This window comes from Cervus canadensis, chromosome 6 (genome assembly GCF_019320065.1).
Source record: "Cervus canadensis isolate Bull #8, Minnesota chromosome 6, ASM1932006v1, whole genome shotgun sequence".
Taxonomy (NCBI): Eukaryota; Metazoa; Chordata; class Mammalia; order Artiodactyla; family Cervidae; genus Cervus; species Cervus canadensis.
In genome coordinates this window covers 86,816,298-86,830,171 of record NC_057391.1, presented here as the reverse complement: position 1 = coordinate 86,830,171, position 13,874 = coordinate 86,816,298, and the positions used below count along the sequence as shown (strand labels likewise).

The 13,874-nt window shown below is 36.8% G+C and overlaps 1 protein-coding gene and 1 non-coding gene across 2 annotated transcripts in view; both read left to right on the top strand.

Annotated features, from left to right (window-relative positions):
- Positions 1-13,874, top strand: part of GTF2A1 (general transcription factor IIA subunit 1) — a 39,714-nt gene that overhangs the window by 12,497 nt on the left and 13,343 nt on the right. Inside the window, exons 3-7 of the mRNA XM_043472701.1 lie at positions 589-793; positions 2,721-2,785; positions 8,162-8,237; positions 9,411-9,544; positions 11,882-12,202. Of these exons, the coding sequence (XP_043328636.1) occupies positions 589-793; positions 2,721-2,785; positions 8,162-8,237; positions 9,411-9,544; positions 11,882-12,202 (801 nt within the window). The remainder of the gene's footprint in view (positions 1-588; positions 794-2,720; positions 2,786-8,161; positions 8,238-9,410; positions 9,545-11,881; positions 12,203-13,874) is intronic.
- LOC122444468 lies at positions 1,728-1,871 on the top strand. Its single transcript, XR_006270297.1, has one exon. It is a non-coding gene; the product is annotated as a small nucleolar RNA SNORA79 (small nucleolar RNA).

Below are 13,874 nucleotides of genomic sequence, written 5' to 3'. Positions count from 1 at the left end.
GGATTGTCAACCCTTGTCATAATGAAAGAGGGAAGGGAATTTCAAGAAATGTGGAGGGTTGAGAATACCTTTGAAAGTGCATTAAGAATTCTTTCCCCTTGTGTAGGATTGAACAGATAGAAAAGTAGATTTTTCTAACTTGAGAACTGCCTTTGTAATGTTTCTCATAGTTCAAGGAAAGATGGATTTGTGTTTTGCATGTTATTTAAAAGTTAGGAAAGAAAGATTTCCATAAAATAGATAATGATTTGATATTAAAAAGGGTGATTTTTTATTGCTGAAAAATTGCTTATATGGAACTGGTAAATAAGGAATTACTATACAAAGTTTGTTGAAGATACAGAAAGAAAGAAAAAAATTCTTCATAGCAAAATGAGTAGCAAAAAGCAAAAATTAGGTTTGATGCTTTAAAAATTTGTTTTCATAGTTGTATACACTTGGGTCAGAATTAGAGATTTGCAGGGTTTGTGGTTTTATCAGTTTTGAAAATGGAAGAATTTTATAAACAGACTAATAAAGTATGTTTTATCCACATGTCCAGATATTCCCTGACTCTTACTTAGAAATATTTAATGTTCTTTGCCTTAGTTATGGGAGAATAAACTAATGCAGTCTAGGGCTGTAGATGGATTTCATTCAGAAGAGCAGCAGCTTTTATTGCAAGTTCAACAGCAACATCAGCCCCAGCAGCAGCAGCATCACCACCATCACCACCATCAGCAAGCTCAGCCTCAGCAGACAGTACCTCAGCAAGCGCAGGCCCAGCAGGTCCTTATTCCTGCATCCCAGCAAGGTGAGACTGGGTAACCGTACTACAGCTTGGAAGTGAAAGCTGTCATTTCCAGAGAAGAGAAATACTCTGCATGTCTCCTTTCTGTTGGCTGAGGGGTTGTATCAGTGTGTGTCTATATATATGATGTGGGTCCTATTTGTGTAATAATGAAGAGTAATTCACTAACAGAAGCCTAAAATGATACTTAGATTAAGTATATTAATACTTTGAGAGGGCTACAGAATGGTGAATTTCCTAAAACAAGTCAGATCTATAAGTTTATTAAGAGTTTCATTATTTTATATAGTAGAATCATTATCTTTATGAAACTGATTGTTCCTTCAAAGATATTTCACTTTAGTTTTTATTAATAAACACTGGAGGATTTTTGTTAATATACTGCGGCAGTCTGAAATTCAAATTCCCATTTATGAGAATTTACTAGATTAGATTTCCTTTAAAGAGCGGATATATGACATCTTATATGATTTTGCATGGTTTACAGATGAGAAAAAACACATATTTATAGACTGTGTCCGAAGTGTTTTTGTACTGTGCAAGTCATTTTAAAGATTTTGTTTCATTGAAGCCTCTTAAAGGCTTTGTGAAATAGCTCTTAAAAATCACAAGTGAGGAAAACCTGGGCTCTGAAAAGTCTTAGAAGCTTTATCCTCTACATGGAGTATTTTCTGTCATGACAAAACAGTTCAGCTGTAAAACTTACTGTGCATTCAAGTTACGTAAATCAGAGAGGAAAATGAAGGTAAAATGGAAACTCCATTTTAAGGTAACTGTTTTGCTCACTTGCCTCACCTGAGAGTTTATATGAGACTGGAAACTGATATTGATGCATATTAGAAATGTTTGTTTATTTTACTGTTTGTATCAAATAAGACTTAATATTTGATTTTATTCTGTACATTATACTAAGTAGCGTTGTCTTTTTAATTTTGTTTGATGGCTGTTCCTCCTATTGCCTTCAGGTCTGGCACTAGGACTTTAGGTCATCATAAATTAAAATTTGATTTTCTTCACTCAGAGAATATTAGGATAATGGAATTATCTGTTTATTCTCTGAAATTTGCGGAATCAAACACCTAGTTCCTTTTATATCACATAAGTAGTATTGCCATTATTTATGGGTTGTGTTTTTTTTTTAAGCTGAAGAAAATAAGATTCTGGAAACTTTCAGATTGGGAGAAAAAGATATTTAAAAGCTAAATTATAACTTTCTGAGTTCACTCTGAATGAATTAATAACACATTCAGCAGTAATATATTAATAATATGGTTAATGCTGAGTTGGCAAGACAGTATTAAATTTTCCAGTTTAAGAATGTACAGAAGGCTACCCTGGTGGCTCAGTGGTAAAGAATCCGCCTGCCAGCGCGGGAGCCTCAGGTTCAGTCCCTGATCCGGGAAGATGATGTGGCCGAGCACTGAAGCCCGTGTGCCACGACTGTTGAGTCCTTATCTAGAGCCTGGGAGCTGCAGCTCCCAAGGCCCGCACCCTAGGGCCATGCTCCCCTAGAGCCATGCTCCCCAACAGGAAAAGCCGCCACAGTGAGAGCCTGGGCACCTGGAGAGCAACCTCTGCTCACCATAGCTGGAGAAAAGTCCGCATAGCAACGAAGACCCAGCATAGCCAGAAATAAACAAATGTATATTTCTGTGCATTATTTTTAAAAATTTTATGTTTAGGCGTTAGGTATCTCATTGCTTTATGTTTCCAAGGTCCCTTGTATCCTTAGGTATTTGTTAACTCAAATCTTTTAAATTGTGGTTTGTAGTAGGAGGGTATACCACGGCTGTTGTTTACCATAGAAGTTTGTAACATTCTAAGATGTCAAATGTTTGGACAGCATGAAAAAGAATTTCAGTATGGTATAGCCTTCTTATGAAATAGCCTCATTGTCCGTTGTCTCTCTGTGTGCTTATGTTTTTTATAGCTGCAGCACCTCAAGTTATTGTTCCTGATTCTAAGCTGATACAACATATGAATGCATCAAACATGGTAAGACTCAGAACACAGTTCTTTGCTTGGCTCTATTTATTCTAATCCAAGTTGTGATTATGCTTGAGTATGTTGTGTATTAACATCTTGAAGTTTTGTTCAAGACTTGAGCAAAATACCTGTTTTGCTGGGTTTCCTAAGTATTAGATTTAACAGCAAATCTAAAGTTTAACTTGATACTTAGGCAGTTAAGGTTCATAAAATTATATAACTTTCTGTTGAAGATACCAAAAGGATGATGCTTTGTGGGAGCTATTTTTGAAAATAGGTTTAGGGGACCTACCAAACATTATTCCAAGTATAGTTATGTTTCAGAAGATCTATTAACTGAAAGAGGTTAGGAATGTTAAGAATTAGAAATTTTATTAAATGAAAATAAACTGTTTGAATAAAGATACCTAGTATCGTTAAGATCAGACATTTACAAATTCTCCTCTGATTTAACCATAGCATAACCTAGTAAGTTTTATTACAGTATATAAATTGCTATTTTAAAATGCATTTTAGCCAATTGAGTTTATTATACATAGACTTGATATTTCTAAGGGATAGCCACTGAACTTCATAAGTCCTCAAATTTTCACATTTCACTTAGCACATACAGTGTATCCCATCGGATATAATTGTAAAACTGAAAGAAACACTAAAATAAAGTTGAATTACCATAGTTGTTCCAGCATTTTCTTGTAGATGGCTTGTCTTTTGTTTAAAATACACAGACTGTTAGTGGTATCTCAGCTTTGGCACTCCATTCTTAAATTCAACCAAATCTTTTTATTAGATAAGAATCATTATTTTAAATAGGATTTCTTAGTTTAGTGCTATCTATGAGATTTTCTTTTCTGACCCAAGTTTTTTTTTAAATGAAGAAGCAATTTAAAAAAAAAAATCAGTTTCTATATTTTGTGAATGGTGAGCAGTGAACCTGAAAACTCATTTGTGTTTTATAAGACATACAGGAAGCAGTGCTTACATACCAGACAAATGACTTCTATCTACTGATACATACTAGCCTTAACACAGATATAACTTTACAGAATTTTCCAATTATGATAGGAATTGGAATTTTTAATTCACAAAAAATCAAGAATCTCTATTTGTACTTCTAGTTCAGGTTGCCAAAGTCAGTTATTTTGGGTAAAAATCACAAAAGTCCACAGCTGTTGATTCTAACACATAGTTTTGTTATTTTAAAAAAAAATTTCCTTTCAAGTTTCCGGCACCAAAATTTCTTTTTAACTTTCACCCTTAAAAATAAATCTCAGATTTTCCTGGTGGTCCAGTGGTTGGGAATTTGCCTGCCAGTAGGGTTTGATCCCGAGTCCAGGATTTCCACATGGCGCGGGGCAGTTAGCCTTGTGCTCTAGAGCCTGCGAGCCACAGCTGCTGAAACCCACACGCCCTAGAGCCTGAGCTCTGCAGCAGGAGAAGCCACTGCAGTGAGAAGCCTGCTCACTGCACCTAGAGAAGAGCCCCCACTCAGCAACTAGAGAAAGCCTATGTGCAGCGATGAGGAGCCAGTACAGCCAAAAATAAAATTAAAAAAGTTCTGAACGGAAAAGTCTAACTGTAGGATCCATATTATAGTTGGTACTATTGAGGCTGTTTCCTAGGGAACAACTTGTATAACTGTAAAACAGAAAGTTTGGCAGAATCACTTGTAGTAGGCCTGTCTAATTTTGAAGGATTTTTAGTGTGGTGGGAAAGAATTTTGAATTAAAATTGTCTTTAAAAGGACTGGCAAAATTAATGGCCCATCTCTGACTAGTTGTGTCTCCTTGATTCTAAAGAGCATGTGTATTTAAACAGATCATAGGTCAGACTTCAATCAATAAAATGTGTTAGCATTTATATATATTTCAGTATTTTACTTGTTTTCAGTTAGTGTTTGCTCCATGTGTTTCTCGGCTTCCCTGGTGGCTCAGACGGTAAAACGTCTGCCTGGAATGTGGGAGACCTGAGTTCGATCGCTGGGTCAGGAAGATCCCCTGGAGAAGGAAATGGCAACCCACTCCAGTACTCTTGCCTGGAAAATCCCATGGACAGAGAAGCCTGGTAGGTTACAGTCCATGGAGTCGCAAAGAGTCGGACATGATTGACTTCACTTTCCTTTTCCTTTCCATGTGTTTCTCATGTTCTAAAATGTAATCAGTATAGGCTCTTACAAAGAAAAGTTTTTTGGATTTTTTTATGTTTGCATTACTATTCCTGATTCAGACATCCATTAAGAAGTTTGATTTTTTTAAAAAAATTCTAATAGCTCTTTGTGCTTTGGAAATGAACATATTGAAGAGTTATGTAATTTCATAAGATATGAAATACTGATAATAAGTATGGTAGAAGGCTGTTTCAGGGAACTTACAAAACAGGACCTTATATCAAACTAGTTTTGCAGGTTCTCTTTATGAAATTATTGCTCAAATGCATTATTCATGTTAGGGCCTTTTCACAAGATACAGGAACGAACTTTCAGCAGACATAAAAAAGATGGTTTGTGTATGATGTATGTGTGTATACTCAGTTGCTCAGTCATGTCTGACTCTTTGTGACCCTATGGGCTATAGCCTACCAGGCTCCTTTGTCCATGGAATGAATTCTCCAGGCATAAAAATACTGGAGTGGGTTGCCATTTCCTACTCCTGGGGATCTTCTCAACCCAGAAATTGAACCCACATATCTTGTGTCTCCTGCACTGGCAGGCAGATTCTTTAGCACTGTGCCACCTGGGAAACCCATGTGTATGATACATCACAGCAGATATTTATAGCAACTTGAATGTGCAGAGGTATGCAGGTGGTTACTGTGTCATGTGTGCTATAAGGAAAATGGTAGGTCAGTTTGCTAGTAAAGTGAGATCTAGTAATCTTATAAATTGTGAATTATAGGCACTTAACATTCCTAAGTAATACTTCTCAATACTGAGTGGTTTTTAGTATATTCCTTAAATTTAGATTACCTTTCATTTGCTTATATAGACAAGGTTTATTTAAATCTTCATTTATTTAATAAAATGAAATGTAGAAGCTGCATTTTATAAAGAGAACCTGGCAAGCTGTAGCTGAATTTGGAGGATATAATGGGAATTTTGGGCTTGAAATATAAAGATTACTTAGGGCTGTCAAATGGCAGCAAGCATATTTTCTTGGAAGGCTGTTCCTAGAGCCTAACTAGATAGTTGTATCATTAACCTACTTCAGTATAATTTTCCAAGATTTGTTGGCTTCTCGAAGATTAGCATCTCTAAAGCACATGTTTATTTCTTGAAGTGTGTTCAAATAAAAGTGTTAGTCGCTCAGTCCTGTCTGACTCTTTGCAACCCCGTGGACTGTAGCCCACCAGGCTTCTCTGTCCGTGGGATTCTCCAGGCAAGAGTACTAGAGTGGGTGGTGAATCCCTTTCCCAGGGGATCTTCCCGAACCCTAGTCTCCTGCAATGCAGGCAGATTGGTGGGCTGTGCAAATTTTAAAGGAATTCTCCTTTGATTCCCTAACCTGTGTTGTCCCTGTCCTGGCCCCCAGAGGGAGTGGAGGGAGGTGAGTACTCACATAAAAGTGTTTATAACAATTTATTCATTAGATTGTATATATGAGCTTGGTACCTTAAAGAAGGTTGAAGCGTGCTGCATGCTAAGTCACTTTGGTCATGTCCAACGCTTTGTGACCCCATGGACTGTATGTAGCCCACCAGGCTCCTTTATCCGTGGGATTCTCCAGGCAAGAATACTGGGGTGGATTTCCATGCCCACCACCAGGGGATCTTCCCAACTCAGGGATTGAACCCGTCTCCTGCAGCTCGTGCATTGCAGGCAGATTCTTTACCACTGAGCCACCAGAAGCCCCAAAAAAGGTTGAAGAGGGGGAGGGGAGCTACTGTTGTATAGTTTTACAGTTATAGTGAGATACATGGAAATGGGCGTCCCAGGTTTCACTAGTGGTAAAGAACCTGCCTGCTAGTGCAGAAGAATTAAGAGACGAGGGTTTGATCTTTGGGTCTGGAACATCCCCTGGAAGAGGGCATGGCCACCCCTCTCAATATTCTCGCCTGGAGAATCCCCATGGACAGAGGAGCCTGGTGGGTTACAGCCTATAGAGTTGCAAAGAGTTGGACATGACAGTAGTGACAGGATGCCTGCATTTACATGGAAATACTTAGAGCTCAGGATTTTTCTTTCTTTTTTTTTTTTTTACAAAAAGGAAAAACAGTAAAAATGTATAATTCTTTTGGAGGAAAGGGGAGAAATCTCTTGAAGCAGTAAATCAAGAATTTATCCTGGATTTAAAAACATTCAGAGTATGTAATTCCATGTATATTTTTATAACTTAAAGTCAGAAAGTAACTCCATTTTAAAATGCAGACATTAATTTTTGTGACTCAAGATTTTTAAGGTATTTTTATATTACTAAAACTGTTAGTAATACATGTTTCACCTTGATAATGCCAGTGTTGTCACCTTATGCCATAAGTATATCTTCATTTCAGAAATCTTAGTGTTCTTAATTTATACCATAGTTAACAACTCTCTATTAAGAAAATCTTTCATCAGAAGATTGCAATTCTTATTGCAATTTCTTATTCAATTGCAATCTTCTGATAAAAGATTTTCTTTAGAGACTTGTTAATTATGGTATAAATTAAGAATATTAGGATTTCTGAAATGAAGATATACTTTTGCCACTAGTATATTAATTGACAATAAGGAATTTGGGGTAAGGAAATAGAATAAGAAAGAAATAATGGAATGGATATTTTATTTATTGTACAGTATTGCTAGTGTGGGTTAGAGTTCCTTAGCGTACATTCTCCAGGAGCGGAGAACCTCCTAATTATATTATTCTGCATAATTGCTTGAAATAATTAGGTAAGATATTTAGGCTCATTGGTCTTTATTGTACCATTTTATTAATTGGGAGGTAGTCTTATTGCCAGAACTTTTCATTGTCAGTTCAGTTCAGTTCAGTCACTCAGTCGTGTCCGACTCTTTGCAACCCCGTGAATCGCAGCACGCCAGGCCTCCCTGTCCATCACCAACTCCCGGAGCTTACTCAAACTCATGTCCATCGAGTCGGTGATGCCATCCAGCCATCTCATCCTCTGTCATCCCCTTCTCCTCCTGCCCCCAAGCCCTCCCAGCATCAGGGCTTTTCCAATGAGTCAACTCTTCGCATGAGGTGGCCAAAGTATTGGAGTTTCAGCTTCAGCATCAGTCCTTCCAGTGAACACCCAGGACTTATCTCCTTTAGGATGGACTGACTGGATCTCCTTGCAGTCTTTTCATTTTAGTATATTCTAAATGAAACTTCAAATACGATTAATATATGCCAGAGGTAAGCTGAGGTGCTGTTATGCACATACATATTTTGATTGTTTTCTTTTCAGAGTGCTGCTGCTACAGCTGCAACCTTGGCACTCCCTGCTGGTGTGACTCCTGTTCAACAGATATTAACAAATTCAGGTATATAGAAATAACTGTTACTTATGTAACTCAGAATATGGTACCATCTAGCCTTAGTTTTGTCTTCATTGAAAGACAGAAAATTGTAATACTTCTTTTACCATTTGGCTTACATTATTAAAATAAGATGATTTGAGGACTATAGCTTATTAAACCATAGTCACTGCTGCTGATGCAGTAGAGAAGATGAGAATTGCACTTGAACTTTTGATCCATGAATGAAACCCTATTTCTTGAATAAAGTTATGATTATCTAGAATGCTTATTTCACTTGGTCTTTTTTCTAAATGCATTTAACTTGCCAAATAATTAAAGTTTTACTCTAAATTTAATTTAAAACCTGCCAAATGAAGCTTAATTCATTTGAACTAATTTTGTGTCATTAAACTAGATCCTATAGTACCTTACTATAAAATAGCAAAATTTATTGCATTCTATTTTATATAGTATCTCTCTATAGGCTGGCAAAATTTACTTCTGGTAATAATGTTTGAAGAATTTATTTACTTGGATTTTAAGTATTTTCTTTGTAATCTTAATTACACAATTTCTTGTTATTTTGTTAATTTCTTAATTTTTGAAGAACAGACTTAGGAGCTTATCTTGCTGCATATTTTAATGAAATATAATTGCTTGCTGCTTAATTCAAGATTCTGAGTTATCTAAAACTATTTTAGAGGGATTTTGCATAAGCCAATTGTAGTGTTACATGGCATTGATAATTGGTTCAGCAAACTCTTGCTTTTTTTCATGTTGAAGCTAAGTTAATGCAATGCTTTGGTTCAAGATGTTATTGCTTTATTATACTTTTGTTTCTTTAAAGCTATAAAAATGAACAGCCCCTGAAATGTTTGGTCTTGTTCTTTCATGACTTATTAGCAACGATAATTTATGCTTTTAATCATTTCATAATCTGTTGCTAAAACTTTGTTGGAAAACAGCTTTATCAGGAAAATAACGTATTTTAAGCAATGTATTTCAGCATATCTGGAAGTCAGAGAAGGTGAGGATTATAGTTCACTGTGTATAGATGACAGCCCTTAATAAAATTGTTAATCTTCTTACTCAGTAATTGGTGACATTCACTATGGGCTGTCACTCACTATGAATTTGTTTTATTCTGAGGTGGTCACTGCTGAAGTGGTAACTTGGAATGCATACTTCTTGCTTTAGGCCAGCTTCTGCAAGTGGTCAGAGCAGCCAATGGTGCCCAGTATATCTTTCAGCCTCAGCAGTCAGTGGTTCTGCAGCAACAGGTTATACCGCAAATGCAGCCTGGTGGAGTGCAGGCTCCTGTGATACAGCAGGTAAAAATCTCCTAAGTTCTGACCACCGTGGGCTTCTTTTGTCTTCTGGGTGCTTCCCATTCTGTTTTCCACAGCTTTATCTATACATATTCTTAGACTCTTCTCCGGCACTACACAATCTGTCATTCTGAATTTCTCCTGTACACTTCACAGCTTAACTTAGGTTCAGTATGTTGGACTAAATTGTTATCGCTACTAATGCTTTCTCCTCTCCCCCCACCCCACCTTCCTTTTTATATGTGGCACCACTCTCCATCCAGCCTCCTAAGCTAGTTACTCAGCATTCATTCAACACACATTTACTGGGTGGCTATTTATCAGGGTCTTTACAAGAGACTAAAGACTTAGGAGCTTAGGAGTGAACAAAGCAGGAACTCGTCTAGTTTCATGGCACTTACGTTTTATCTGGGAGGGGGTACATGGACTCCTCCCTTTTGCTTTACCTTTAGTGTCTAAGGTACCATGAAGTTCTATCAATTCTTAATAGTTCTTTTTTTCAGACTTCAGTTTAAACATGTTTTCAATACTTTAATATACTTGAAGCTAGTTTTGTTTTCCCATACTCCCTTGTCATTTTCTTAGTTCATGTTCTCATCATTTCTCACTTAAAATACTGTGTTATCCTCTTTATTTCCCTGCCTCCAGTCTTATGCCCTCTTAAGTTGACTGCCACTCTATTTATAGTCATTGTTCTAAAAATCTTTAAATGTTTTAATGATTTCCCATTGCTTATTGGAAAACGTGTAAATTTCTCAGCATGGGTTATAAGATCTTTTTTTGTGATCTTGATTTTTTTTTAATCTTTCCATGTTTATTTTTTGCCATGCTTCCAATCGTTACCTGCTTCAGCTGCTGTTTATATCATTGTTCACAAATACTTGCATCTGCTTGTGTACCAAGTGTTAAACACTTGTGTTTAACAGTTTAACAGTTATTTTCTTGAGGATCTTGTGTACTGTGAAAAAGAGGCAGACACAAAAACAGATGCTGTTAATAAGGTAGTATGATGAGGGAGGTTAGGTCAGGGGAGTTGCGTTAATCCAACCTCTTCACAGCTTTCCCCGTTTTGCTCTGCTGGTCCTTCTGGGTTTTCCCTTGATGCCAGTCTGTTTAGAATGCCACCTTTGGCCTTCCTTCTAGCAGTTCTCCCCACTCCCCGCCCCCCCCACCCCCCGTCCTGGGGAAGCAGAGAAAGCCTGCCTAATCTCCCAAAACACAAATAGAAACTCTAGTATTACCTACTAGAGAAACTTCCTTGACCAGGTCTTGTCCCCCATAGCTGAGTTTAATACTCTTTCCTGTCATCTCGTATGCTATATCATATGTCTCTTACATCTTCTGTCTTTTTGAGTTGTTATTGCTTTGTCTATTGCACTGTTAATCTGTAAACTTCTGAAGAGAAATACTGTCTTGTTATTTTTGCTTTCCTTGGACCTAGTGACAAGGAGTTGCCATTTAGTACTTTTAATTTATAACTGGGTATGCTCTGCTTTTTACTTAGTAACTATATTATAAATATGCCCATTATAACAGATATAATTAATGTTTATTAATATGTTCTTTTTGAGCTGTGATTTACTTCAGAACCTTAGAATGCAGAAGCTGGAAGGAACTTTAGAAATCATCTGACCTGGTGGTTCACAACTTTGGTTATATGATTAGAATTATCTGGGAAACTTTAAATAAAATGAATAGATGTCATCTCATATCAGTTAAATCAGAATATTAGGAGTAGAGACCTAGGTATCAATATTTTTAAGTCTACAGGTTGTTAGAATTTGTAGCAGGGTTGAGAACCATTGCCGTAAACAGTGAAGCGAGGTTAAATGTCTTGCCTCTGCTGCATCTTTATCTGTGATCTTAGAACTGGAACCCAAGGCTTCAGTTTCCAGATCAGTGTTCTTCACAGGGTGAAAGTGTAGCATAATACTAAGAGCAGAACCAGAAAGCCTAGGTTCATGTTTTGTCTCCTAGTGACTTGATTGCAAGCTTTGCAAGTTATTAAACCTCCATACCTCAAGCAAATAAACTAATAACGTGTAACTCTTGGCCTGGAATCTGAAATATACATAATAGCAAGTACTTGATAAATGCAGCAATTTTAATTTAAAAAAATCTGTTTTTCTTTAGAAATTTGAATGGTAAAATGAAAATTTAGTGGATCCGTAGACTCACTAAACATTCCTCTTATGCTTTGGTGGTTTTTACCTGTATGTGAGATATGGCTATTTGAGGGTGATTCTTTCCCATTGGGGCCTGTTTCTGTGTATCAAATGATGAATCTGAGCAATTTGATCCTCTAACTATTCCTAATATGTAGTTTTTCTTTTGTCTTAGGTCTTGGCCCCTCTTCCTGGAGGGATTTCACCACAAACAGGTGTCATCATCCAGCCCCAGCAAATCTTATTTACAGGAAATAAGACTCAAGTTATACCTACAACAGTGGCAGCACCTACACCAGCACAAGCACAGATAACTGCCACTGGCCAGCAGCAGCCACAGGCCCAGCCTGCTCAGCAGCAGGCTCCGTTGGTGTTGCAAGTTGATGGAACTGGGGATACGTCATCTGAAGAAGATGAAGATGAAGAAGAAGACTATGATGACGATGAGGAGGAGGACAAAGAGAAAGACGGAGCTGAAGACGGGCAAGTGGAAGAGGTCAGTTTTTAGTGAAGACGTGCAATGAGGGCCTGCTCACCTGTTTCTTCTTTCACTTGGTGGCAAACCGATGAATTCTATGTTTTTAGAGGCTCTTAGGGTACTATACAATGTAAGATTTTAAATAGTTAAATTATTAATAAGATTTTTAGATTGTTCTGGATGTATTTATAAAGTATTTCTGTAGCTGGTAACAAAAAGCAAATGTATACCAAATTAGATTTTACTTATAAATGTGATGACAGTGCAAATAATTCTAATTCTTTGACTTAATACATTCATCACGATATAGCTTAAAGGTAAGACATTGGTAGAACCAGGTAGATGTGGTTCATCTTTTCCTTCAGTAATTTAAAGCAGCATTTGGGAAGAGAAGGCACTTCAGAGTTAAAATGTTCCACATTCCATACCAGTTCCTTATAACCTCACTGCCCTTATTGTCCGTCTGCAGTTTAACACACCATTCTTTCTTACTTATCTTTTGTTGTGTATTTCTAGAAGTGTATAAATATATCTTTGTTTTCCTCAGTGCTCCAGCTTAGGTACTTATAGTCAAGATGGTGTTTGTCTTAACCACAGTTTTCACTGTTACTGCCTCCTGCAACAACCTAAGATGTGATCTTCTGGTTTATCTTCTTTCTTCTTTTAAATTATCTAAGTAATGTTTTTTAAAGAATACTATTTTATTAAATATTGAACAGATAAAACAAAAAGTATTTTATGGTGTAAACAACCCAATGTCTGCATCTAGTTTTAAAAAAAAATCCCCTTACCTAACATAAAGTTCCCTGAGGGCCCCTCCCTAATCCCTATCTTCTTCCTTCTACCATCAGAGTATGTATCCTTGCTCACGAATTGTGTGTTCATCACTACCTTGCCTTTATATTTTACCATAAGTATTTATATTCCTGGGGAGCTTATTGTTTAGTTTTTCATGCCTGTTTAGAAGTGGAATAATTGTGTATTCTTCTGCAAGTTGATTTTTTTCCCAAGATGGTATTCTTGAGGTTCATCTAAGTTGTTGCGTATACATATAATTATTTCACTGTTAAATGTTAAAAATTTATCCATTTTTGTGATACATTGGGCATTAGGGTTGTTTCCACTTGTTAACTGTTACAATTATAAAATATTCTGGAATAAGTTTTCTAGGGACACATTCAAGTGCTATACCTAAAGATTGAATTGCTGAGTCATAAGGCATGCATATCTTCAGGTTACAATAAAATGCCACAATGTTGTACTAATTACACTTCTGGCATTCAGTATATAATGGTGCATGGGTCTGTGTATGTCTTCACCAGTACTTGATGTTGTCAGGCTTAATTTTTTTGCCAGTTTGGTAGGCAGAAAGTTTTTCGTTTTGATTTTTCCTTGATTAATGATGAGCAGCAAAAGGCTTCTGCTACACCACTTTTTTTTCAATTTTCTTTTTTGTTATAAACACCATAGCAAATTTTAAAAAGCTCTTTGAAAAGAGAAACATATCATAGTTCTTGATTTCTCGAGTGTACTTAACACCTACCCACTCCTTCCCTGTACACAGCAGGATGATCGAAAGAAACAGGATTTTCAGGTGGGGGTGCCAGCGGCCATGCTCATCTTTATTTACTGGGTAGCCTCTTGCCTCTTTCATGTTTTCTTTGTAGGCAGTCGTCAAGTCAAATGTGAA